General features: G+C 42.6%; 1 protein-coding gene across 3 annotated transcripts in view; it reads right to left on the bottom strand.

Moving 5' to 3' along the window:
• Positions 1–21,405, bottom strand: part of SH3BP2 (SH3 domain binding protein 2) — a 58,112-nt gene extending 36,707 nt beyond the window's left edge. Inside the window, exon 1 of one of the 3 annotated variants that reach the window (XM_075021134.1) lies at positions 21,265–21,405. In XM_075021134.1, coding sequence (XP_074877235.1) covers positions 21,265–21,326 — 62 coding nt within the window. In that variant the 5' untranslated portion in view covers positions 21,327–21,405. Of the gene's footprint in view, positions 1–4,338; positions 4,506–21,264 lie in introns of those variants that run through there. The other 2 variants (XM_075021315.1, XM_075021222.1) reach the window with 2 other exon arrangements.
• Between the last annotated feature and the right edge of the window lie 3,457 nt (positions 21,406–24,862).

The following is a 24,862-nucleotide window of genomic DNA, read 5'->3' as shown; positions in this document are numbered from 1 at the left end:
CCTAAACTTAGACAAAGATTTGCTTATTTCACATCTTCTATCTAGCTCAGCTCTTTACAACCATTTCAGGAGATCCAGAACGTCCACTTACCATGAAGCTAAGATTTGCCAGAACTACTTTAGAGAGAGCCCTAGCTACAGATTAGGTGTCCCTGAATTAGTCTGGTTAAACCAGCCTATGACTGGGGCAGGAAGATACAACAGGACTTCTTACAACAGGCATGCAAGCTATTCTCTCCTAAAACCAAAGTTAGCAGGAGCTGAAGACCCAAGCATTGCCAAGGTCTGATTTCTGAATAATTGTAATTCCTTCTCTGCACTGTATATCAACTTTAAATACCTTTCTGCCAAAGATAGTCACATATGAGTAACCACTGCAATGCCACCACTTTGGAAGAGATAAGAACTTGGTCATTACTGGAAATGAGCTGGCATGCAAGTAAAATAAATAGATTATTTCCATTATGCTGGTATGCTGGGATAGGGGGAGAACAACATTTTGGTTTGTTTCCATAGGAAGTCATGTCTCTGCATTCTCCTCTATTGCCCTGTTTAAAATTCATCCCTTACCTCGGGGAAAAAAAGTTTTCAGATTCCTGCACATGTTAAATGAAATGCAGACTCTTCAACCCCCTTTCTTTTTAACAAAGAAATAAGAAATTCAGCATAGTTTATGGAGAAGAGGCAAGATTGAAAAAAAACCTTCAAATAGGTCTTGGAGAAATACTGTGGAGACAGCACACTGCTCTTAAAAAGCACGGTGTACAGAGCATTCTGTTATATGCTCTAGTCTAGTCATCTATCTTAAGCAAGCAATCTGATGATACATATGCTTGTAATATATAGCATCATAAATAATTAAAGTTTCCAGCGATACACAGTGTAGTTACACTGATCAAAACTTCAGTGCCTTCAATTCTTTCCTCAACACATCGCAAAAGGCGTAACTTGTCTAGACATTCTAGCATCAGATGAGTAGAAGAGGTGTTGATTAACAAGCAAGTTAGCAATGGCCGTAATTATTAGAGGAATGGACAGTGACATATGTACATGTGACAATAGTATAAAAAAAATGCACATTCCATTTAGTATTGTATTTACAGAAATATATTGCATCTCTCATATTACCTTTGAGGCTGCCTTAAGTACCTCTGTTTTCCAGACTCCCAGCTCCCTTCCAGACACTGTTTGTTCCACTACAGTACAGGTTCAAAAGCAACTGTGAAGCAATGTTATCAGGAAATGCCTTCATGGAATATGTTTACGTTAAAAAAAGGCCAGCAGCTTAGCTACGAAAGAGAGGAATAGCCATCTAGGATGCTATTTTCTCTCCTCCCTCAGAAATCCCCATCAGAAGACAAAACGCATTGTGGAAGAATCATTGTATCAACCAATACTTTCAAATCTAAACAAAACCAACTTACTCTGGAAGTCCCCTGGTAACTGTTATGAGTCCTCACCGTTGTTTACATGGCTATCCATCAATTCTGCTGAGAGTCTGAGCTCGTATGAACTTTCCTGCAAGGTCTGACAGAAGTAGCAAGCCAAGATCCTGATCCTACAGTAATACAAACTAACAGTTTTACAAATAATAGGGTTATTTACATCTGCAAGTACTTTTAAGATCAGGGCTTAAGCCAGCAACAATTAATTGACACAATACTTGCAAGGCTGCACATTCCAAACAACTTACGAAACTGCTGGATAATCTGACGAAAGCCTAAGTTACCCATTGTCTAACATCTCATGCCAAACAGACTGGAAGATATACCAACACTAAGTCAATGTCTTCAAGTTAAAACACATACCCCTCTATTACTGCAGTCTTACCATATCGTAACGCATAACAATAAATGTACTAACAATGTAAGAGCTATGGGGTGAAGAGCAAGGAATGTAACCACCACGGTTTGAGTGTCAAAAGCACTTTTCCTACAGTTAAAATGACAAATATGTATGTGCCCTTTGGTCACACATGTTTGTGTTTTAATGTTGTAAAGAGTAAGTTAACAGTTCTTAATGTATTTCCATTTCTACTTAGTATTCATTACCAAAGTGGCTGCCATGTTTGGTTTTCTATCAAAGGAGACTGCTCCACGTTCACTTAAGTAAGACACTGCAGGAGGAGACTTTTCACACTCCCTGGTTTGTTTGGGGTTTTTTTGGTAGGCTAAGTTTTCTAACAACAAAATTAGATTGGAAGTCTGGTCTTAAAAGTGCAGGGGGTTTGTCTGCCTGTGGGAGCTTACAGATGCACGGTCAACTGATCAGATTGGCCTCAAACACAGGAATTCTCACTCAGACAGCCCTGCCTGGGGTGCCTGCAGGAATTTATCTTGGTGTATTCATTTTTACTGGCTTGAAAACTTTAAACCTTTTCCAGAACTGGTGTCTCTGTATCTCCCTCCTCTATAATTTCAAAAAAAGCTCTTTATTTTCTGGATGTTTTAGCATGGAGTTTGTCATGCTTTGTAGAGAAGTTTATGGAGAGCTGGGAAATATTAAAACAAAAAAATTGCAAACAGGAAACAGCACTTAACCCACCACTAAGCTGACCCAGTACTGACTCCACAGTAATGGAATATTGGCAAGGGGTATATTTTAATCAGCTCTCTTGCAACAGCAAGATGGCTCCAAAATACAGTAACAAGAAGGGAAAGAAACATGTTATGCCTAAAAGACAGACAGCAAGTTAATTCTACTTTTGTCTGTAGCTTGAAAGAAGTATGTGAATGAAATCAACTGCAGAGGCTCCAGCTCTACATTTCCTGTACAAATACAACTAAAAATAAACAGAAGAGGTGTATAATTATACAGATCGGCATTTGTTTCATAACCCCCAAGACACTAAGAGCAGAGTGAAAGTGGAAAGTGGCTTTTCACAGCAGGAAACACACCAGTTTACTGCAACTAATTTCACACAGGAAAATGAAGTCCTGCCTGCTCACCAGCCAGCCAGAGTGCATATACCAGCAGGAGAGGCTCTTCGACATCCGCTCAGCCAAGACTGCTTCACCTGTAATGCTGAAGTTAGACAAGGTACAAGGCCAGCTCAGTCCCACTACTGACCTGTTCTTTGCTAGCATCTTCAAGACCCAAGAAAAGGGGTCTTCGCAAACAGAATGGTAGGAGGGGCAACATTTCTCCACCTTCTCAATTCATTCTGGAAGGCAGTATCCTTAAGTCGGTACCAGTTTGCACCGGTCACTCGTGGGATAAAAGTTGACAAATCAAATAAACATGTCAGGTGTCCATGCTCTCTACTGATACAAGCAGCACAGTACATAGCTTGCACAGAGCCTCTACCTGTAGATGAATGGGAACTTCAAACCTAGACAGAAATGAAAGGGTGACCCAAGATAAGTATGAGGGGGCTTCCAAGATTGAAGGGGCTTGAAGATGGTAACACTAAAGGAAATGCTGTTGAAAATGCCTTTGTACTCTATATTTCATCTCTAAGAAGTCTTGCCTCATCCTTTAATATATATTACCGCTGGAAACGTGCTAGGAAATTACTCCTGATGCTTATAACTTAACACCAAAGCCATCGCTCAGCCTAAGCGGGGAAACAGCACAGCTCTTTGACCTTCTCCTTCCCGAAGGAAAGCCCCTACGCTTTTTTACTTCCCTTTCCTTCTCACACGGTCAGACTGACGCTGCCGAACTAACTCCGTCCCACCTTCCACCTGCAGGCGACCAAAGCAGCACCGGACTGAAGGCATCAACACACGGGACGGACGGGGAGACGCGAGGCGCCTTCCCCCCGTTTCCTTCACAGCAGCAGGAACCGCGCCTTCCCCAGAGCCGCGGCGAGGGCTCCCTACACGCTCCCAGAGACGCGCAGCTGCCGAGGGACGCAGACCGAGGCCGGCGAAGCTTCCAGAACTCCTCGCGAGGGAAACCGGCCGCTCCCGAACGCCTCAACGCCAGGCGGCGGCTCCGGCAGCCGCCCGACCCGGCGCCTTTCCCCCGCCGAGGCCGCACGCCCTGACGCCCGGCACGAGGGCTCTCCCGCGGGGCGGCGGTGGCGGTTCTCGAGCCTCCCGGTGACTCACCCGAGGAGTTTCCCGGCGCCCTCCGGCACCGCGCCGAGGCAGCAAAGCGGCGGGAAGGGAGGGGGGGAAGGAAGGGAGACGCGGACACGCGCGACGCCCCTTCCCGCCCCCCCCCCCCAGCCACCGTTCGCCGCCACGGGCGCCCCGCCGGTGCGCGGGGCCGGGGGGAGCACGGGAGGTGGTAGGGGGCTCGCGCGCGGACCGGTAGCTGGGGGGGGGGGGGAGCGGGAAGGCGTCCGCCCGGCGCCGTGAGGGGAGGGCGCCGTGAGGGGAGGGCGCTTACCTCAGGCGCAGCTTGGCTCAGCTCCGCGGGCGGCAGCTGCCGCGCCGGCCGCTCATCCCCGCTCCACAGCCCGGCCCCGCAGCGGTCACCGCGCCCAACGCCCGCCCCTTCCTTCACCTGCCGGGACGCACCCGCCTACCCTCCCTCCGTCCCTCCCGAGCCCGTCCCCGGCGGGAGCTGCCGGCGGGCTGAGCAGCGCCGTCCCTCCTCGGCCTGCCGTAGGGGCGGAGGCCGCCGAGGGAGGGCTGGGCGGGCAGGGGGTGGGCTGTACAACGCCGTGCCGAAGCACTGGCCGTGTGTGCCTGAGGGGCTGCCTCGACCTGGCAGGGGCCGGTTTAAAAGCGCCAGCCACCGCTCGGCTCTGCCGGGGCCTTGTGTGCGCTGGAAACTCTCGGTAGTCTCACGAGCCGTGTTGGCGGCGGCTGCCGCCTCGGGTCTGTCAAGTGCAGGGATAAAAGTCGGGGAGCCCCGGAGGACGTGACTTGGTAGGGTCGGGTTTTACCTGACTGACACCAGGGTCTGCCACAGGTCCCTGCCTGGAAGTACACGGGGGTAGGGATAAAGCAGGTCGTAACGCACCTGAACGCGGCGAAGGTCGTTTGCGAGGATCCTGTGTCCGTGGGGAAGTAGGTGGAGGCACTGACTCAGGTCTGGGGGGACTGCGGCAGGGTGGCCGGCTCCGGGCTGGGGAAGGCACAGCGGTGGGTGGCAGCCTGGCTGGTGTGGATGCAGGCTGGCTCTCCGGGAAGCAGCTGGAGTGCCTCAATGCCCTGCTTCTGTTACCAGGAGCGCTGCGGAGTTAGTCTGGGTCCGAAACACCCTAGGGCCCCGCCAGCCATGCTGGCTGAACACAGAGATGCTGGGTTGCCTCTGCACTCAACTCTTGCTTTATCTAGGTTTTCCCCATACGCATGGTAGCTAGACTCCATTACGCTGAAGCTTACCTGTACCCCCAAGAGATGTTACACGGTTGGAAAGGTATTTTTAAGTGCTCTGAAAGGTGACTTTTAAAATTTGGTAAGATGAAGTTTACTTCATTCACTTCATTCTCACGTGTTAAGTGTTAATTTTAGATATGCTTTTATTTCATTCGGTATTTCGGATTCTCTTGGGCTTTTGTTTGTTTCTCCACTTGCCTTTTATTACTTCCCAGACTTCTTTTTCTAACTAAAAATAAAGGTTTTTTTTTTAAAGAAGATGAGCAGAAAATTGCAAAATCAAAAAAATATCTGGAAGCAAAATATGAAAAAAATCTATCAAAAAGCTACTTTAAAATGCTCAGCAACTTAGAATGCATTTTTTCGTCTTGTAAAAATTATATACAAAGTAGTATTACTGCTATGAGAGTACTGCTATGAGAGGTACAAAGTGGTCAGTTTTAACTCCGTTTAATTTTATAACAAGAATGTAACTGAAAAAGAGCACTTAATAAAGCAATATTCCCAAAACACTGATCTTTGCATAATCTGTAGATTTATTTGAATAAAGAGCAGCAGATTGCTTTGGTGTTTAGTCAGCTAGTACTTCAGTTTAGTTTTAAAGCCTTTAACCTTTACAATGGTATTAGAGTAGTTTCTGTGGTCAGAAAATAAGGTGGTGTGATATTTCCTGTGAATACCATTCATTAGTATTTTTCTTTGTCACTCACAGAAATTTGCAGTATGAAGTAGCGAAGAGAATCCCTTTTCTGAATACAACAGAGAGAGTGCTTGGTCTGTGAAATGAAGCCCTATGTTTTTAGTACAACAGAGACTTGCAAAAGCTGGTTAGGAAATGGGGTTTAGTGATGATCTTCGATTGATCTATAACATGCATACAGCACTGTTAACACCTACTATTGGATTTGAAGGAGCCTTTACGTAAAGAAAAAGATCATTTCTGACTACAAGGGAGTAATTGCGCTGGCAGAGTCTAAGGAAAATGAAGTTTCTTAAACTTTCCTACAGTGTGTATCTCAGTTGCAGCCAGCCGCAGCCTTTACCCTGGCCTTAGCTTTCTGTTGCACAAAGACTGCCAGCTGTGTACAGCTGTGGGCAGGCTGTGTAACACTAATAAGTCCCATATGAAGACCACAAGCAGGAGAGCTGTTTGTATGTAGCACTTCCACTGATTTCGGTGCGAGTTCTGTGGCAGAATGTCCTGACTTTGTTGGTGGAAATTACAGCATTTATTTTCCTGCCTGATTAAACCCAGAACTTTCAGTCTCCAGAGAAGACAGATTAGTGCATTGACAGCATTAAGCTGAAGCAGGTGTGGGGAACCTTCGTTTTGTTGGCTGAATGTGCCCTGTGACTTCATTTTATAGGGTACAGCCCATGATTAAAATTAGTGTGTGTGTTATTACTGGATAGCGGAGCATGTTAACGTGTGGTCTGCCAAGTGTGCTGGAAAGGCGTATGTGGTCCTTAGCAAGGAAAATGTTCCCCACCCCCAAACTGAAGGCTAAACTGACAAGCCTTTGTACAAACTGTATTACAGGGTAACAGGCCCTTCTCCATCTCTCTTCTGAGTTGAGTTTTCCTTTTGTACAAGCTAAGCTTTCTGGGTGACCTAAATTGTGTGCAGTGTTCCAGCTGAGAGGACTCGAACACTTGCTTATTCCTCCTGGAAACGCTGTGCCCAGTACCTTTTAGGATCACACTTGTGTAATGTCAGGAAATCATAGTTAATTTATGAGCTTGCTCTTTCTCAGTTGGCTCAAACTGATGAACTCATTACTTGTATCTAAAGCTTTTACCAGCTCGCAACTGTATTATATACACTGTTGAACTTCCATTGTTCTAGTCATTGATGCCACCCAGTTATTTTGAATTGCAATTATCTTCTGTAGTGAGGAAACACCCCAACTTCATTTTATCTGTAACTATAACATTACCTTCATCTATAAAATCCATGCTCTTTTCAAAGAGAATGGTCAGACTAGTCTGGCATGGTCTACTTTGGGGAAAAAAATTCCATTTTATCCCATTTATCTCTACATCCTTAATTTTTTTCTTTCTTCAAATTTGCATGTAACAAATCAGATTGAAGGGACTATAGCTGTGATGCTGCTTTCACCTCCATTCCTCTTAAATACAGAATTTGCATAAGCCTTATTATGTGATTTTTAGCTGGACTAGATTCCCAACCTAACAGTCTTATGAAAATACTTGTTTGTGATTTCATTAGCCAGCTTACCCAGAATTCTGAGAAAGATACTGTCCCTCGCTTCATTGTGGCCCTGCTTCCTCTTTCCTTGTTCTCTCTCTCTTTTTTTTTTTTTAATGTGCCCACAAACCCTTGACCTATCTGTTTGTTAGAATTGTCTTCGCATGTCTAATTTAACTTGACTTTTGGCAAGTCTCATTTCCTGGCCTCAAGACATGGTTTACCTTTGCCAATCAGTCTTTCTTTCTGTTTCTTGCAGAGTCTCTGCTTATACCTGATTTCCCATTTGTGATAGCTCACTACACACTTTGAGCTCCAGCTGCTCTGTAAAAGTTTCTTTCCATGTTTTTTATGCAGGCGTGTGGCACAGAAGTTGTAAAGAGCCCCATGTAACCTGTCTGCGCCAAACTGAGCATCATCCAAAATGCAAACCCGGGGTGGGGGTAAGAGTGGGGTGGAAGGGTTGCTTGTTTTTTTGTTTTGTTTATTTGTAATTCTATCAATTACCCTGCAAAACATGTGCTAAAACATGCTCAGTCCCAAGGAACACAAGCATTTGTGCCAAATTTCAAGTACTTGTGTTCTGCTTGAAAAGCATCAGAGAATTGTGTAACTACAAAAATACAGAAGTGCCAGGTTAAAAGCTGGTACTGTGATACTAACAGGATTTCTGACTATGGGATTCAGGACTGAGTTACCTATTTGAATATGCAACACACCTAATGCTTTAAATATACTCAGGTATTTCTCAATCTATTGTTCTACTGCAGAATCACAGCCAGTTTTGATTTTGCTTGCTGTTCTTCCTTTTAGTTGTTATCCCAATCTGGGAATGCAGGCTGAAAGCTCATGAGTTTGGCTCCAGAGACACTATCACAAGGGGCCCTAATGGGGGCCTCTCAGTAACAGTGCAGTACACGTAAATAATAACATTTGCTCCGAGAGGTACGAGGACTCCAATTGTTCTCCCCAAAAGGCACGCATTGAAATGACAATATATTTAGGTGCAAAGAGGGTACTTATCTTTGTTAGTTCAAAGTGCCAGAAAAACATGAAAAATACTTAAATTCCCAAGACAAAGATATCTAAAAAAGAGCAAATGTTTTCATTAGTGATATTCTCTGTTGTGTTTATAGGACTCTTACCAAGCCTTTGGTAAAAATACAACCTCTGTTTTGGCTTTTTTGTTGTTGTTGTTGTTTTTTAATGCTGACAAATACTGCAATTAATTTAAGTTACATAACATATTCCAGGGCCCAACTGTATCCCTGCTGAGAAAGAACAATTCATTATGGATGGAGGAAGTATGCCAGAAAAAGCAAGGCTTCATGAAGGCATTTTGCCTATTTCTGTCATGATTTCCGGCTGAAGCTTTAAGGAAATAAACTGACTAATACTTCTCCAACATATTTGGCTGACAGCTAGTACATCGCTCCTTGTCTTCAATATTACAGTCTTGCTGATGTGCAGGACAAGAAGAAAGTGATCTGCCTGCGGTCATTACTGTTGCTGGCAACACAAATTACGCCCTTTCTTTTTTGCTGCACTGCATTTGCAATCAAATTGCATCGTTCCCTCTACAGAAAACAACAATCCCTTCTGCCTGGTTTTCAGTGTGTTTGTGTTGAAGCAGCTATAATTTGGGTTTGGCATCTACATTACTGAGTTCTGTCATGGGAGACTCAGGGACGTCCATTTGACTAACATGTATTGCAATTGCATGAAACATCTAGGAAGACCATGAAAAGTATTTGAAAAACAAGGATTCATAAAAATTCTAGGAAAGTAATCTGTTACCTACCTGCTCTTCAGAGGAAATAACCACACTCTGGATAGCTGGGATTTTCAGCCTACGTGATTATACTTATTGAGGAGAAGGCCATTATTGAGACAAGAAGAATGCATTTTCCTTAACTCGCCTGCTCTTATTAGCAGAAAGTATGACCTCATCTGCTAACCTGTGTTCTCATAAGACAGATGAGAAACATCACTTTCCATCGTATGTTCCAAAAGAATATTTCCTTACAATCCAAAATGCAGTAATCGGTTTCACACTAAGCACATAAATAAGAATTATAGTAAACACCAAATTTATAGCAACAGTGCAACTTGTCTCCAGATAGAGTGCTCTTTTTTTTTCACCTTTGATACTGAGTAAATGAAATCTAGCTATAGCTGCAGGGGCAGAGAATCCTAAATAACACACTGCTAAACCTCTGACATACGATTCGTGATTTGAGTGCACCACACTGTCATCTCCTCCTACTCTTTCCAGCCTCTTACAGCAAACTGCACAGTAATGGAAATCATCAGAACAATTCCAGTCTGCTGCTAGTGAGTAAAATTATTTTCACCTTGTCAAAATGATATATCTTACATGATTGTGAAGTTTCCAGCAGGAAATTACTACGCAGGTAACTACAGCCTTTTTATGATGGCTTCACACCAAGAAGAGTGAAGGGCAAGACAAAATCCAGCACAGAAACACAACCTTTCAGGGCTGTTCAGCTCCAGACATACTTATGAAGGCATGAACACCAGAAAACTTGGTGGCTAAGGGTTTCAATATCATGTAGGAGGATTTAGGTATGAAATCATCATTAGAAGAATGGGAAAGCAGGCATCTCTCAGGAGCAGGGCTGATTTTAGGCACAACAAAAGGAGGGAGCAGCCGAGGGTTGAAGACAGCAGTAGCATCAAAACCCTTCTAGTGTGAGGAAGTGTGGAGCTCTTGCCTACGTCTGCCTGGAAGAGAAAGCTGAAGTTGCTGGTGTGGGTGGCAAGTATTGCTAGGGAAACCAGGGCAGTTTCCAGCTTTGCTCCCTAACAACAGGACACTGAGTCGCCCTTATTCTGCCCTTTGACTGTGCTGACATCCTTATGCCCTTTCTCAAATCTTTCTTCATATGTGGCTATGTTTGCTCTGTTTCTCCCATAGTTATCTTTAAATCCTTGTTAAACAGCATGAAGACTATTTAACTCTCTTAACCACTGCTTTGAGCTTATTTCTGGCAGGAATCCTCACCAGCAAGAATCATCCTTTTGAACTGAGCAAAACTGTAGCAGAGTTTTTATTGCTTTTTCATCCTGCAAGGATGTAGAATCTATTACAGCATCCTTTAAAAACTGATGCATACCCAAATGAAGAAAATAATAAATTAAAAAAGCTTAAAAGCATAATAAAATAGGCCAGAACTGTTGTTTAAGAGCAACTCGCAAAAAGTATAAAAACTGACAGTAAATCCTTTTCCAAATGCATCAAGAGCAGGAAGCATACCAGAGAATCAGTAGAGTCAATAAGTGATTAAGGTTTAAAGGTACCCTCAGAAAAGATAAGATCATAGCAGAGCATTACAGAAAAGCTGAATAAATGTCTTACTTCTCTAAAAGAGTTAGGGAAGTTTCCATGCAAGACCCTTTCTTTATGGGAGAGTTATTAGAGAATCTGTGACAAATTGAAGGATCAGTAGGAAAAGCTATAGTTTAAATGAACTACATAATCACCAGAACAAGACTGTATTCTCCCAGGAGCTCTAAGTGAATATAGTTCAAACTACAGTGTATAACATCTTGCTTAAAACCAGCGTTTTATCTAAGAAGAGAAAGGTAATAAATGTGATCATGATTTTTTTCTAATGGTACCAAGAGAGTCAGGGACCTACAGACACTGCATCTGGACCAGGGTGAATTAATAAAGAGTATAATAAAAGAATTAGGAGCGGCATTAAAGATAATGTGTTAAGGAGGAGTCAGCATAGCTCTTACAAGGAGGACTTATGCCTCACAAGTAAATCTGTTGGAGTTCCCTAAAGGAGTCACTAGGCATGTGAAAAGGGAGATGCAGCTGATACAGCCTATTCAGATTTCTAAAACAACCTCAGTGCAATTACTCATCAAAGACTTTTCAAGAAGCTGAGCACCAATGGCAAAAAAATTGGCTAGAAAATGGGAAAAAGAAGGCAGGAATTACACAAAGAGTTTTCACAGTGAGGAAAGACATTTTCCTTCCTTGGGAACTGGCATGGAAATAAAGCTGTTCAACATAGTCATACACGATACGATAAAAGTACTGTAATGCAAAATTTACTGTGAGAAGGGAGGTGATAAAATGTGCTGATATCAAGTTATTTGGGGTAATAAAGATAAGTGCTGAGTGTAAGGAAGGACTTAATAATACTGAGCAACAGAGCAAGCTGAAATGGAGTGCAAATCATTGCAAAAATTTTCATAACTTCGCATATAAAATGATGGGCCCTGAGCTGGTTATTACCACAGAGGAATGAGCACTTGGGCTGTAATAGTTCCAAAAAGTTGGCAGTTCAATGCTTAGCAAGAGTAAAACTGCATCAGAATATTAGCAATTATTAGCAAGGGAACCAAGAACAAACTGGAGAACAGCCTTATTCCGTAGCGTAAATCCATCAAGCCTCACAGGCTGGAAACAGTGTGCAGTTCTAGTTCCCCCATTCCAAGAAGGATACAAATACCACAAAAGGTGGTAGTTGTGCAGTTAGGCTGTAGATCTTCTTGCCTCAGGATGCTGTGGATTCTAGGAGTTCAGATGGGTTTCAAGTGAGCCTGGGCAAACCTAAAGCAGCGAAACCCATCATCATTTGTTAAAAAAATATACCACTTCTCCCTCCAGAAAGTTCACTCCTTTCTAAGTGTTGGAAAAAAACCCCACTGGGCTAGACAGACCTTTCAAACAACCAGTACAAAATGTTCTTACATTATCACCACTGCTCTCAAAATATATTATATAAATTGTTCCCTTGTCACTGTGAGAGTGCCTCAGCTGATATTTCTGCAGCCACCTGATAAACTGTACCAGCAGATTGGTTCTTAACACCTGAGCCATCATGTCGTATTTCATCAGGCTCAATCCATTGCCTGCTACATTCAGCATGAATTTTGCTGGGACTTTCTATAAGATCCAGGTGAAGCTAGTACAAACAGTAAAGGCTCTGCAGAGGTAGCACCTCTGAATTTTTTCGTCCTTTTAATATACAGCTCCAATTCTTAAATTAGAAATATCTGTGGACTGGATATGATAACTGAATTATTGTGACATAGCACTGCTAGCAGGATGAGAAAGTTCTATACTCAGAATTACATAGAAAACTGCCTCGCCCTTCAGAAAGGTGGTGGAGAGGACAGCTGTCTCAAAAGGGCACAGACAATGAAAAGGAAGCTGAAAGCTCCTTAGAAACCAAACCTAACAACCAGAAGACCCAAAACAGTCTTGTGATTGTGACTGCTGTGGACATCTGTCCAACAACTGTGCCAAGAATTCAACTAATAAGTAAAAAACACAGCCAGAAACGAACAAAGGAGTGTTGTCTCCTTGGGGAAGCTGTCTGGTACCCTGCAGTCTAGCTCTGAAGAGAGCACATACTCTGTGACAGACATAATACAGATGACTACAAACCCTGACACCTCACTTTAGGTTGAAGAATGTATTTGAAATGCAGTGTTTTCAAGGCAAGTTTACACATCAAACTGTAACAGTCCTAATGAAATTATGTGAGCCTTCAACCAGGAATAAGGAAACAAGAGAGACGTGGGTTGGCATTTTCTATGACTCATCGCTTGAAGGCAATTTCACTATCCATAAACGAACATAACACTTTACAAGAGACAAAGTTATTTCAACAATAAATTATATCCATGCCACACATAGTCTTAAGGCAGAAACAGATACGATACAGGATGGATCACTATAAGCAAGCACAGGAGATGCTGTGGAGTTATAGAACAGAGCTGATGCTAGGACCATGCACTGTGAAACACCACAATATGAAGTAACAATATAGGAGGAATTACACCAATCTGATCTTTGAAGCCTATCAGTCAACTCTGTTATAATATTTGTCTGCATATCAAGAACAGACAACAATAATAGTAAGAAAAAATAGTAGTCGCAAAGCATACAGGTACTTGAACAACTGACAGTCTGTAGGAAAACTTTTAGAAAATATGTAGGCTACTGAACCCCTGGTGAAACAAGGTAACAAAAATTTCAGTGCAGAAAAAATTGTCCTTGCCTGCAAGGTTTCATTCCTACTGCCAAATATCTGAAGGGTTTGAGCTGTTCACATCTCAAACTAATTTGTAAACAGTCAGTGCTCATTTTGTTTCTCCATAGTTTTTTTTTAAATACATTTATTATTTCTGTTCTTGGTACAATAATAAGGGAGCTTGCTTATTTTTCCAAGCCCTACATTTTTCAAAATCGAGCCAACCACACATTTTCAATATGACATGAATTTTCCTTCACCTTGCTTTATATCACCAAGTGTTATGAAGCTTATTTTCTTACTGTTTGTAAAGCAATTTGAAATCTTTTCATGAAAGACATAATACATCCAAGTAATTATTCATTAACTTCTGTCATCTCCATTCAATGCTAAATCTTCTCCAGTGCGTCAGGGCAGAGTTATCTGGTGACATATTGAACCACTTGGAAAAAGGAGGCATTTCTCCTATGTTTCTGCTCACACAAAACTCACTGATGCCACAAAATATTTCCAGTGATTTTTCCCTCCAGGAAAGTGATGAGAGTTTTGCCTTGATCGGAACTGATGTGTCTGCAGAAGCAGAAAGACTCTCTGTCTCTGATGTGAACAGACTGGTGCCTGAGAAAGTCTTTGTGATATCCTCTTTTATTGCAAAACATCACTTTACATTAGGAATAAAGGAGAGCAAAACTGATGTGACAGAAGCTGTTACTTATATTACAAGGGCCAGTAATAGGGTGTTGCAACTTCTTGCTCACATTAATGTGCCTCCTTCATTTCAGGCCATGGGTGTACACGGCTAGGTACGCTAATACTCCCCCCCTTCCTGTCCTCACTACTGCACATAAATGACCTGAGAGACTGCAGGTCTCAGTGACACGAAGGACAGAAAACTGCTGCTAAATTCTGCTTCTACAAATAGAGAATCTGAGCCGATGACATATCCTGTATAGGTTAAAAGTAAACCACACAAAGTATTCCCATTTTCTATCTGCAGCTACATGTTGACCTGCAATCTAGAAATGTTAGCTTTTGAGCCAAACTAAGCACAATGTTAGCCTTAGACCTGTGTGAGTCTTGTATCAAACACAGCGGATGAGATTCTGCTCCAGATTAAGATACAGAAATGTAAATGTCTATATGTGAGCTAGCTGGGTAATTTTCCTTTGCAGCCAGTGGAGTTCTAGGGCTTGATTATAGCTTTCCCGTTGTTCACACATAAGTGGCTAATGTTATTTAAGATGCCCTACAGTATCCGTGACATCTGCACAGGGAGGGTAGTAGCTATGACACAGGGCCTGCACCCCGGGAGCAGCAGCCAGGGGCCGGGTGATTTACCCAAGGCACCTAACGAGCCGTGACGTGCCTCTGTTGAGGCAATGGTGTCCTGTCCCTGGTCAATACTTCCAAAGAGCTACTCAGCTTATCCAAACGCACCCTCCTATGCTTCATCAAATTACTAGAGTGCATTCACTAGATTTTTATTAGTTATGAGGGAAGCTTTATTTGCAAATTAGATACCTCCACTCAGCTACGTCTTTTAAGGTATATTAATGTGACTCCCACTCAAAGGGCTTAATTCAGATACCTACATATTTGCATTTTATGCCATTTGAGATGCCTTAAGGTATCCTGAACTTTCACACGGAGCTGCCAGCTATGACATAGGAGGTCCGAGGCACCCGTGTCCTTGGAGCTGCAGCTAGAGACATGGCCCCGCAGCTCAGAGCACCTCAATGGCACTCGGTGCTCATGTTTAGGCAACCCAAAGTTCCACATGTCTGGGTGCTCTCTCGCCTTTCCCCTCAACTACAAATCAATAGAGTTGATTTACAAGAATCACCTCAAGCCTAGGTTCTGCTACTGTGCTGAAGGTATGGTGTGTTAGACATTTCCTCCCTTTTTTTTTTATTTCTGTGGTGTGTGCAAAAGGCCCCTCAACTGCATCCTCCACTGCCACAGTGGTCAGAGAAACTGAGATGAAGGTCATGTTCTCAGGGCCTGGCAGGTTCATGCAAACCCACACCCTGACCTCAAGGCTTTCTGGAACATCAAAAGTTTGGTTACCTCCTCGCTGAGGACATCTTCACCTTGTCATGGGATCAGTCAGTACACACAGCAGCACCCACAGGCAGCTCACTCGCATGAATGCGTAACATACTAAATTCCTCAAACTTGAACGGACACTGCTTATCACCGAAATGTTTTTTCCTCACAGCTAAAACCCTACATACAGGTATGGAGGGTCTCAGCAAACAATTACCAAGCCCCTGTGTCTTCTGGGTTGCAGGTAACTCAGGTCCTGCTATGTGTGAGCAGCCTTTTCGCCAGGAAGCACGTTCATAAAACGATTATATTATAGCCTGCCAGAGAGAGGTTTTCATAAGAGGTTTCCACGGGGTGGGCAACTGCTAGAGTATGGCAGAAAACTATTAAAAGAGACTACAGTTATGAAGAAGTTGGGAAATTCTATACATGCATTAGGAAGAAAATAAACCCTAGCTATTGTAGAAGGCCCATTAGTCAAAGGAAATGATAAAACTGTCCATAACGGTTCAGAAAATGCAGAAGTACTTAAGGGTTTTAGTTTATATTTGGAGGAAGGGATATGATGTACCCACATCACATGAAGATGATGAACTGCAGTCAAATCAGCAAATAAGTCAGGTGACTGTAAAATGCAACTCTTGGAATAAATACTGTTACGTCAACTAGCCTGCATTATTTGCACCCAGGAACTGTAAGAAAGCAGGCTCTGGAGTACATCTGGCCTACTGATATTTCTTGATATATTTTGGCATTAACAATATCAAATGCAGCTAGAGTGAAATTCCAAAAGACTGGAAGAGTGCAACTGTTGTGGCAACATTAAAAACACACAAACACATTGTGGGGGAGATCTGTCCAAGAAAAGATTTAAGTTTGTCGATCTCAGGTAAAATAGTGGAAGAACAGATAAAGAATTCAATGAAAGCATAGGTATCTATTCAGTATTTCAAACTTGACATCCTGATACAAATATGGCATTATGAAATACAAATAACCCAAACAGTGCACAGATTCAGAACTAGCTGAACGATTTCAACATGTCCTCAGTGGGGATCATCATCGAATGGTATGTTTCTAGCAGGGTATTATGCTGGACAAACACTACTGAATATTTCCATCATTGACGTGGAAGTAAAAAGAAAAAAAAACATGGACAAATTTGCAGATGACTCAAAGATGGAGTCCTAAATAAAGACGAGACCAAGGTATTTATATTAGTGGTATGGACCACTAATACATACAGAGGGGAACAAACTAGCTAAGGAAGCAAATTTTCTTTCTGTTGATATTAGGAGATTAAGACCAGTTGCCTTTCTGGTAAGGATGCCTCAGGTAAGCACAAAATACACTACACTCTTCACTAACACCAATTATCATTTAAACAAATACAAGTTATTGCTAACCCACCTTTCTGACAGAGCACTGACATTTACATGACCTTGAAAACTCAGTGTAACTTCCCTAGAACATGTTTTCTTATCTGCCCTCCAGTATGTGTTATGCTTTGTGTGGCACCCGAGGCCTTGAGAAATTTCTCTGAGAATTTCCTTGCCTAAATCTAAATTTGTTACCACCTCCTAGGCAATTTGCTACAAATTCCTAGAGATTTCTCTAAACCAGATTAGGTGTCATGGAAACGACGCTTTCGCACCAGCACGTCCTTTTCACCACCGTATCTGACTGTAATGCTTCCATCCGGTGAACGCTCTGCTAGTCAGCACAGTCACACAGCATTCCCACTTCTGGTGAGGGTACTGCACCACCGGCAAATAAACAATCAAAAGGACACATCCCCTATTCCCTGCAAAGGCATCCTTTCTCCCAGATGGCAGATGGGCACCTGGTGCCTCTTGTTTGAAGACTGTGGTACGGGTTCAGTTTCTCCACCTCTGCTCCTTCAGGCTTCAGGTTCACCGCCATTCATTATGGTTTTTCATATAGATTTCAGCACAATTTGGTACACTTTATTCTTCTCCCCAGACCTTCTTATGTATTTTCACTCCAGTGCTCCATTACCTGTCTCTAAATTGTATTTTACATTTTTAAAGGACAGCTAGAAGTCAAAAGAAGAATTATTCATAAGTAGTCATCCTTCTTCAACCCTTACATAATTGATCACAGCTTTGATGAAGAGTATTTAATTTTCTTCCCTCTATGTTTTATATCCATGTGAAGATAACCCACTTAGAAATATCTTTCTTTTAGCCTACTTTTTCGTCTGCTTTGTACTCTGCTGTGTAGACTGTTTAATCTTTTCACTGGAATATATGTTTGCCAACACTGACAGCTACCTTAGAAATAATATATAAAATACTCTTTTATGCTGGTATTGCACAATAGAAGCCATCTCACAGCAGCATTAAGGAATTTTCATATTAAAAGTCATTAAAAAATACATGTGATCTAACATATAGGGTAGGAAATACAAACTCTACCACTAAGTAACATGGGGAAAATTGTGCCTTTTTCACTTGTAGACCCTATACAAGCAGTCCCCAGGACATATAAAGATATGAGTTAGCAATGACATGTGCAAGCAGTAAGGGTGCTACGAAGTAATTTGATTTGCAGCATGGAGAATATATTTACAGAGACAATGTGCTACTGTGTTGAAATATCAGAGCTGGCTCTGAACAAACTGGCTCAGAAAGCAGAAGCAGACTGACTGCATTAGTATTGCTTTCCATCTGGGCTAATTAGTCCAGCTAATAGACAGGCTAAATCAACTGGCACAGAGCTCTACAGCTCTTTATATGGCTTTGTTCTTCAGCTTGCTCTCCGACAGCCAGCTCTGATAGTGCTACTTAAAAAAATCTGTTGCGCCACAAAGGCATATATTTACTGCTGCGCATCAAGTCCCTATAAGGTATAGAGTGACTATAAAGATAAACCCTTTTATTGGAGGGAATACAGCATGGAGGCTTGGGTTCCTGCTGCATTTTACATGCAGTGCCATATGATGACGTGCATGGAGAATCCCATGGGCAGAAACTGCAGTTCAAGTGTCCGGTTCCTGTTCCCAGCATCTCATCTCATAAGCATCTATGCAACAGGGGTTTGTATCATCTCAGACACAAAAGAAAAACTGGAACCTGGATTTCCCACAGTATCACTGGTAACACTGCCACCACCACAACTGGAAAAGAAAATACTGGAATGAAAGCTTCTAGGTGTCTGATTTCAGAGGAGGCCATCAAATTTATATCCTACATGGAAGAAGTTGTGTCCCAGTAATACTGAGTGCAGTGCCCAAGGCCAGATGCCTTTCAGGACACATGCCTATCAGCTAATGTGAGCAGCTCATACACTCCCAGAGCTGTGAACTTATTCTTTGCCTCCTGCTCACCATCAGAGAGGTGCTGAGCCTGCCAGTGAACATGTCTCCCTACAATCTGGCACTGGGCAATCCTTTGCCCCAGGCTGACCTCGGCAAATCATTCCTGAAATTTCCAAAATTGCAATATCACACAGACTGTACCTCAAAGCTGGGAACTGCTTCACAAGGACACCTGGGGTTCAGGTGAGGTTCCTCCTCACCTTGCCACATGCCAGAGAGCTCCCTCATTGCCATTAGCCACTGGGAGATGATGCTGCTGACCTCCACAGCACCAGCTTTCAAACTGGCCTGTGCAGTTCCTGTGGACAACATTCTCTCACCCTCTGGGCATTTCAGACCAGCATAAGGGAAGCTGAAAGCTTGCTTGTGGTGTTCCAGTGTTAAGGACTGCCACATCTTTAAAGCGAAAATTAGGCAACTACTTTGAAACCACCCTTGTCTCCAAAGAGGTATAAAGAAATGGTAAGTAAAAATGTTTACTTACAACTTTCGAGCCAGGCAAAAAAATTAAAAAAAGTTGATATATTTCTGAAGAAACAGAAAAAAATTCTTAATCAACAACACAAATCTCTTCCCATATCCACTCAACTGGTTGTGCATATTCCTTGACCCCCATGGTTGGGAACTCTGCTGTCCTTTACATTTCACGTTGGAGGATACATTCCTCAGAGAGAACCACAAATGATGGTATCTGTTACAATTGGTCTTTTCCCCAGACGTTTTTAGGAATTCCCTTCACATTCAATTTATCTCTGCAAAACTCCTTCACTTCTAATCCGTTTTGAAAGGTATTTTGATGTGCCTTCTATAAGCCTGTCAGTAGCATTGCCCTGGAGGTGCGAGCGTGACTTTGGCAGAGAGGTGCAGCCCTGACAGTGTGCAGTCAGGTTTCCCCATCTGGTGGCAGGACATGCAGGGAGGGGAGTGGAAGTGGGGCTAAACCCGCCTCTTTCAACACAACAATTAAAGACTTCCCACTCTTATCCCTTGCCCAGCACTATGCACCACCACTTCCATAAGTAATTCTGTACCTATACTTGCCTAAGGTTTATGAATTATCTTCCATCCACTGAAACTTAGATTTTATACATATGTGCAACTTAAGAAATTATACAACTATATAAATGGAATTAAGGTACATGCCGATTATTGGCTTTTTTTACTGAGATCAGACCAAACCAAACGATAATCTGCTGTTCTGCGATGTTTAGAGAAAAACAATCCCCAAAATCTGTCTTTGAGGGATTTTGCAAGAGCCCTCTGCATGCAGGGATCTCTGATTTCACCCAGATGATAACATCACAGATAAAGCACAATGAGATATTTCTATCATGAAGAAATTGTTCAGCCCTTGGAGCTTTTGAAAGCTTTCTGTCTGTTGAAATTACCACAAAATAAGATGCATCGAGGCCAGGACATTCCGTCACCTCTGAGATAAGCAGTTGTAAATCCGTGTTTTCTAATAAGACTGGAGGTAACATAGCTGCTATACCAAGAAAAGTCCATGTCCCCTGCATGAAAGCATCTGCCTTGACAGAAACCAAGAAATATTTCTATCACTACTACCTTTCATGTTCACTGTAGCTGTCAGTGAAGTGAGCTCCCATGGCAGAGAGCTGCTGCCCTGACCCATGCTTGCTATCTGGTGACACCAGCAGCGTGCTGAGACCATCTTCAGACCTTTGAGCTCAAAGCCTGTAGGAGCTGTCACCCACAAACCAAGACCCCTTGGAAATCAAAAGACAGAATATCTGAGTAAAGTGTGAGGAAAAGCAGTGGGAGAGAATAATTTCGAACTAAATGTTGGTGACCGGGTACAACTAATCCATCTCGTGGCTAGGTATGAAACATCTTATCATTTACAGGATGTAAGAGCCACATATTGACCACACAGATTGGGTGTCCAAAGAAACCAGACTGAATGAACAGCAACCTTTCCTGAAATAACCAGAATTACAACCACGAGATACGGGAAATTTACTCTGTCTATTGTCAAACTACCTAAAAGAAAAAGACATTGGGAAATGCTTTCAACAGGGTTGGGGGGGGGGGAAAGAAAGGTAAAGGAGTCTGGAGACAAACTGATCTTTGTTCTAGCTGCTTAGGGCCAGGCTTTGGGTGGCTTTAGAGACTGAATTCTCTTCATCTCTTAACAAATGATCCCTTCAGGTTATGCTTCAAGAACATAGGCAGGGCAGTATTTCAGTATGTGCTCTGTTGGCAGAGGCTTTGATGTCCGGAATGTCAATCCAATGCTTTTCAGAAGGCACTGCTATCATTAGAAAAAAATTTGCAAAAGGAAAAAAAACCCAAACCTGACCCACATAAAACCCCCTCACATACAAGAGTGACAGGAAAGCCTAGCTAAAGACGTACCTCATAAAATTATTTAGAGCAAATGAGATTGAGGTCAGTGAGTTATTCCATGCTTCCACCATCACAGCTGTGGTAGGAGTTCAGTCTTCAGTCCTTGGAGAGTTGAAACATTATCTTGTTTCAAAGGGAAATCACTGAAAGTCAAGCTGTAGGGTTTCGTATCATGATGCAGATAGAAAGGCCAAACAAAACAAACATCAGAACAGTTCTTGAGAGTCAGCAGATTCTAAATTATATACTTCCCTTATTAATTCAAGTTTATTTTAACCCTCTTTCCTCCTGACTTATTTTGCTCTAGACAAGAATGCTTATAACCAGAGATTCAGACCAGTACCTTTTAGTCTTACTTCTGTTTCAGTTCCAGTTGAGTCCAGTAACAATCCCTAATTATTTGGTGGCCTTGAATTGCTCCCCAGAAAAAACACATAAGTGCTAAAAATGAGAAGTCCTGTGATAAAATGTCTCTGCAACCTATCTTCAGCTCAGACACCAGACATTCGGGTTGGAGTAGACGATCTTTAAAGGTCCCTTCCAACCCAAACCATTCTACGATTGCCTTAGCACAGCATTTCCACTTCTCTCAACCTTCTCCTTGAAGCTGAAGGAGAGAAGCTGTGGTTCTCTGCCATTCCCATCCCCACCTAGCAGATGTGTGTCTGCATGCAGACGATATAGCAACGTAAAAGCACACACATGCACAGACGTAGGTGAAAGACCACACAAGCATAATCCCACAGCCATATGCAGGGATATGCAATGCGGCTGATGATAGTGGGAAATCAAGGCTGAGGGTGCCGGCAGGCTTTAGGGGCAGTGCTGGCCGTCAGCCGCTCACCCCCGCGACATGAAAGTCAGCCTCCTCCTGCCAGGAACCAACCGTACAGCCGGAGCTCACTTTAGGCAAGTGCAAAAAACCCCGTGCCAGAAAAATCCCTGCTGAGGGCTGCAGAGCACCACGGCATCGTGGTGCAGGGGCAGGAACATCTGCTGTGCATGGGTGAGTCATTCGGGGAGAGAAAGACGGGGGCAGAAGGGAGGAAGACGCAGCGACAGAGCAGCTTTGCTGGACCTGGGAGGTGTCAGCCCTCCCTAGGCTGAACAGGTCTCTGCCGGGAAACACTGCTGAGAAGGGTTTCATTTCCTGGTAGGAATCAACAGAAACATAAAATTAATGGCACAGTGTCAGTTCGAGGATAAAAATAAGTAACTGAAGCTGCTTTTGCAGGTCAGGTTTGGGTTTGGTTCAGTTCACTGTCAACAATACTGGTTCAACTTAGTGCAATTTCCCTCTGAAGCCCCTATAGCTTTAAAGGTACCTGGGTGCCTAAATTGATCTTAGACTAAGCCCCCAGGGTTACAGAGCGTGAGGCCAAGCAGAGCCTCATCTCACATCCTCACCGACAAGTGCAACATTTAGTACATTTGGAGGGACTTAAACACATGGGAACGATGGTGGAGTAAGCAAGGATGAGTTCAGAGAGAACTGGCTACTTCACTTTCCATGTAGAAGTGTCCTCATGGGAAATGAATGCAGGGTAAAGAGCAGATTATAATTTCACTCCTTAATTTACTGTGTACTAATTTTCAGTCATAAATAGGCCTTCTTGCTGCATAAAAATACATGCCATGCTAAATCACATTTTTTAAACAAGTGATTAAGTCAACAGAAGCACTAGATCCTCCTATGGCATCTTGGATTAAGCACCAAACATACTCTCTAAAAAATACAAAACGTAGGTGTACAGTATGTGAGCTTTACCAATATGTTCCATTCAATTGTTATTACGAAAAAGGAAATGATCAACACCTAAAGCACTTTTCATTTGTTTCCCATATTGTTCTTCATTCTCAAAAGTGACTCGCTCGAACCATCTTCACAGCCCACACACATCCACTTTTCAAAAAAAAAAAAAAAAAAGGCAAGAACCCAGATTTGACCTGCTGGCCTCACTTCTATTATTTGTAGTGACACTTTTTTATTTTTGGACTGTGGCTTTTAAATTTGAGACTAAAAATAGCAGCCACCCCCAGAGTACCGTTTGCGTAGGGGGAATGTTTTGTACACAAAACTGTGTCCTCATGTCACTCCGCCTACACTTTTCATCCTCCAAGACAATTTTCTGTGAAGATTAGCAAGACAAATGAAGCAGAAGCTCAGCTCTTGGTTAGTAGCGTTAATATGAGGAAGTTCAGTCAAGCGTGTTAGCTTATGACTACTTGTTTCACATTGCAAATAACAGGATGGTACTTTATAGCAGTTAGGTCCTGTCCTGGAAATAGGCATGCAAGTGAACAGTTTATTCATTTCAATAATATTATCTAAATCAAAGGAATTGTACATATAGTTATATGGGAATGTCCTGGCTAGATCATATGAAATTTCCACCAAGTTCTCTAGCAGCACTCAGTGTTAAGTACTTCTGAGGAAGGCACAACAAACCATCAGATGGAAAAATATAAAATAACTTCCCCATAAGCAAGATTTCCATTGCTAGATATTTCTTTCATGCCCTGAAGTATTTGTGTAACTCTGAAAAAAACATTATCCTGTCTAATATCATGGCATTTATTTTCAGCATTGTAGATTCTGAGCCCTGACTCCTGCTGTACTATTGGCCTCAGTGAAATCTTGAGGCAGGTACAAGCACATGAACCTAAGAACACATCATTGTCATAATTTGGCACGTCACCTGCTCTGCACTATTTGCCCATGCACACCATCCCTGTGACTAATCATTTCCATTGCCTGCTTTATAACTCACTCTGTATCTTGAATTCTTTAGAAATGAGTGAAACTACAAAGAACATGCCAGGTGAAGCCATTCCCTTGACTGTGGCACTGTATTTTCCAGGTTTTTATGTATCCAAGGATTTAGGTAATTTTTTCTGGCTGGTGATCCACACTGAGATAGCATTTTCCATAGTCAACCTAGGGTTACATCTGGAATTAATTAGTAAGTGATGACAATGACTATAGGAACTAATGGGATAAATTAATAGTTTATGTTATTCCTTTCCCTGTGATAACTTAAAAGTTTCTTTGGCAGGTTTCTTATTCATCCCAATAAGTTGAGTTCCTCCACAGTTTTCCTCAGCACTCAGAATCCTGTTTAATCTAAACTGTCTATTTTTGCCATTTTATCTAATGTTTCTTTTCCTAAGCTGCCGCGAGAGAGAAAGCTGAAGATCCTGATCCATCTGAGCTGTGCTTAGTGCAATATTGCACCAGGATGCACCAACAGGACCTTGCCTACTCACCTTTATGATCTCCCAGCACACCCAAAATGTAGGGGCATTCTGCTGTGCCCTGTATCCACAGTGGAAGTGTCTCCTACTGGCAAGATGCACTAGCTAACCACCTCAAAAAGTTTTCTATGAAAGGAGAATCCCATGATAGCTCTTCTGATCCACCAGGGATCGGATAAGGAGATACTTCAGAAACAGCTTATTGCTTCTAGTCTGATACCACTGACCGGTAGTAGAAAAAAAAGTTGTGGTTTTTTTCCAGTGTCTTTGGTTATGTGTGAAATACCATTCAGGGGAAGTTCACAGCAAGACAACAAGGACTGATTTCTTGGGGGAATGCAATGTTTCACTA

The sequence above is a fragment of the Buteo buteo genome, chromosome 1 (assembly GCF_964188355.1).
Source record: "Buteo buteo chromosome 1, bButBut1.hap1.1, whole genome shotgun sequence".
In the NCBI taxonomy this organism is placed as follows: domain Eukaryota; kingdom Metazoa; phylum Chordata; class Aves; order Accipitriformes; family Accipitridae; genus Buteo; species Buteo buteo.
Note: the sequence above shows the minus strand (reverse complement) of the source record. Positions and strands in the feature narration are given on the sequence as shown.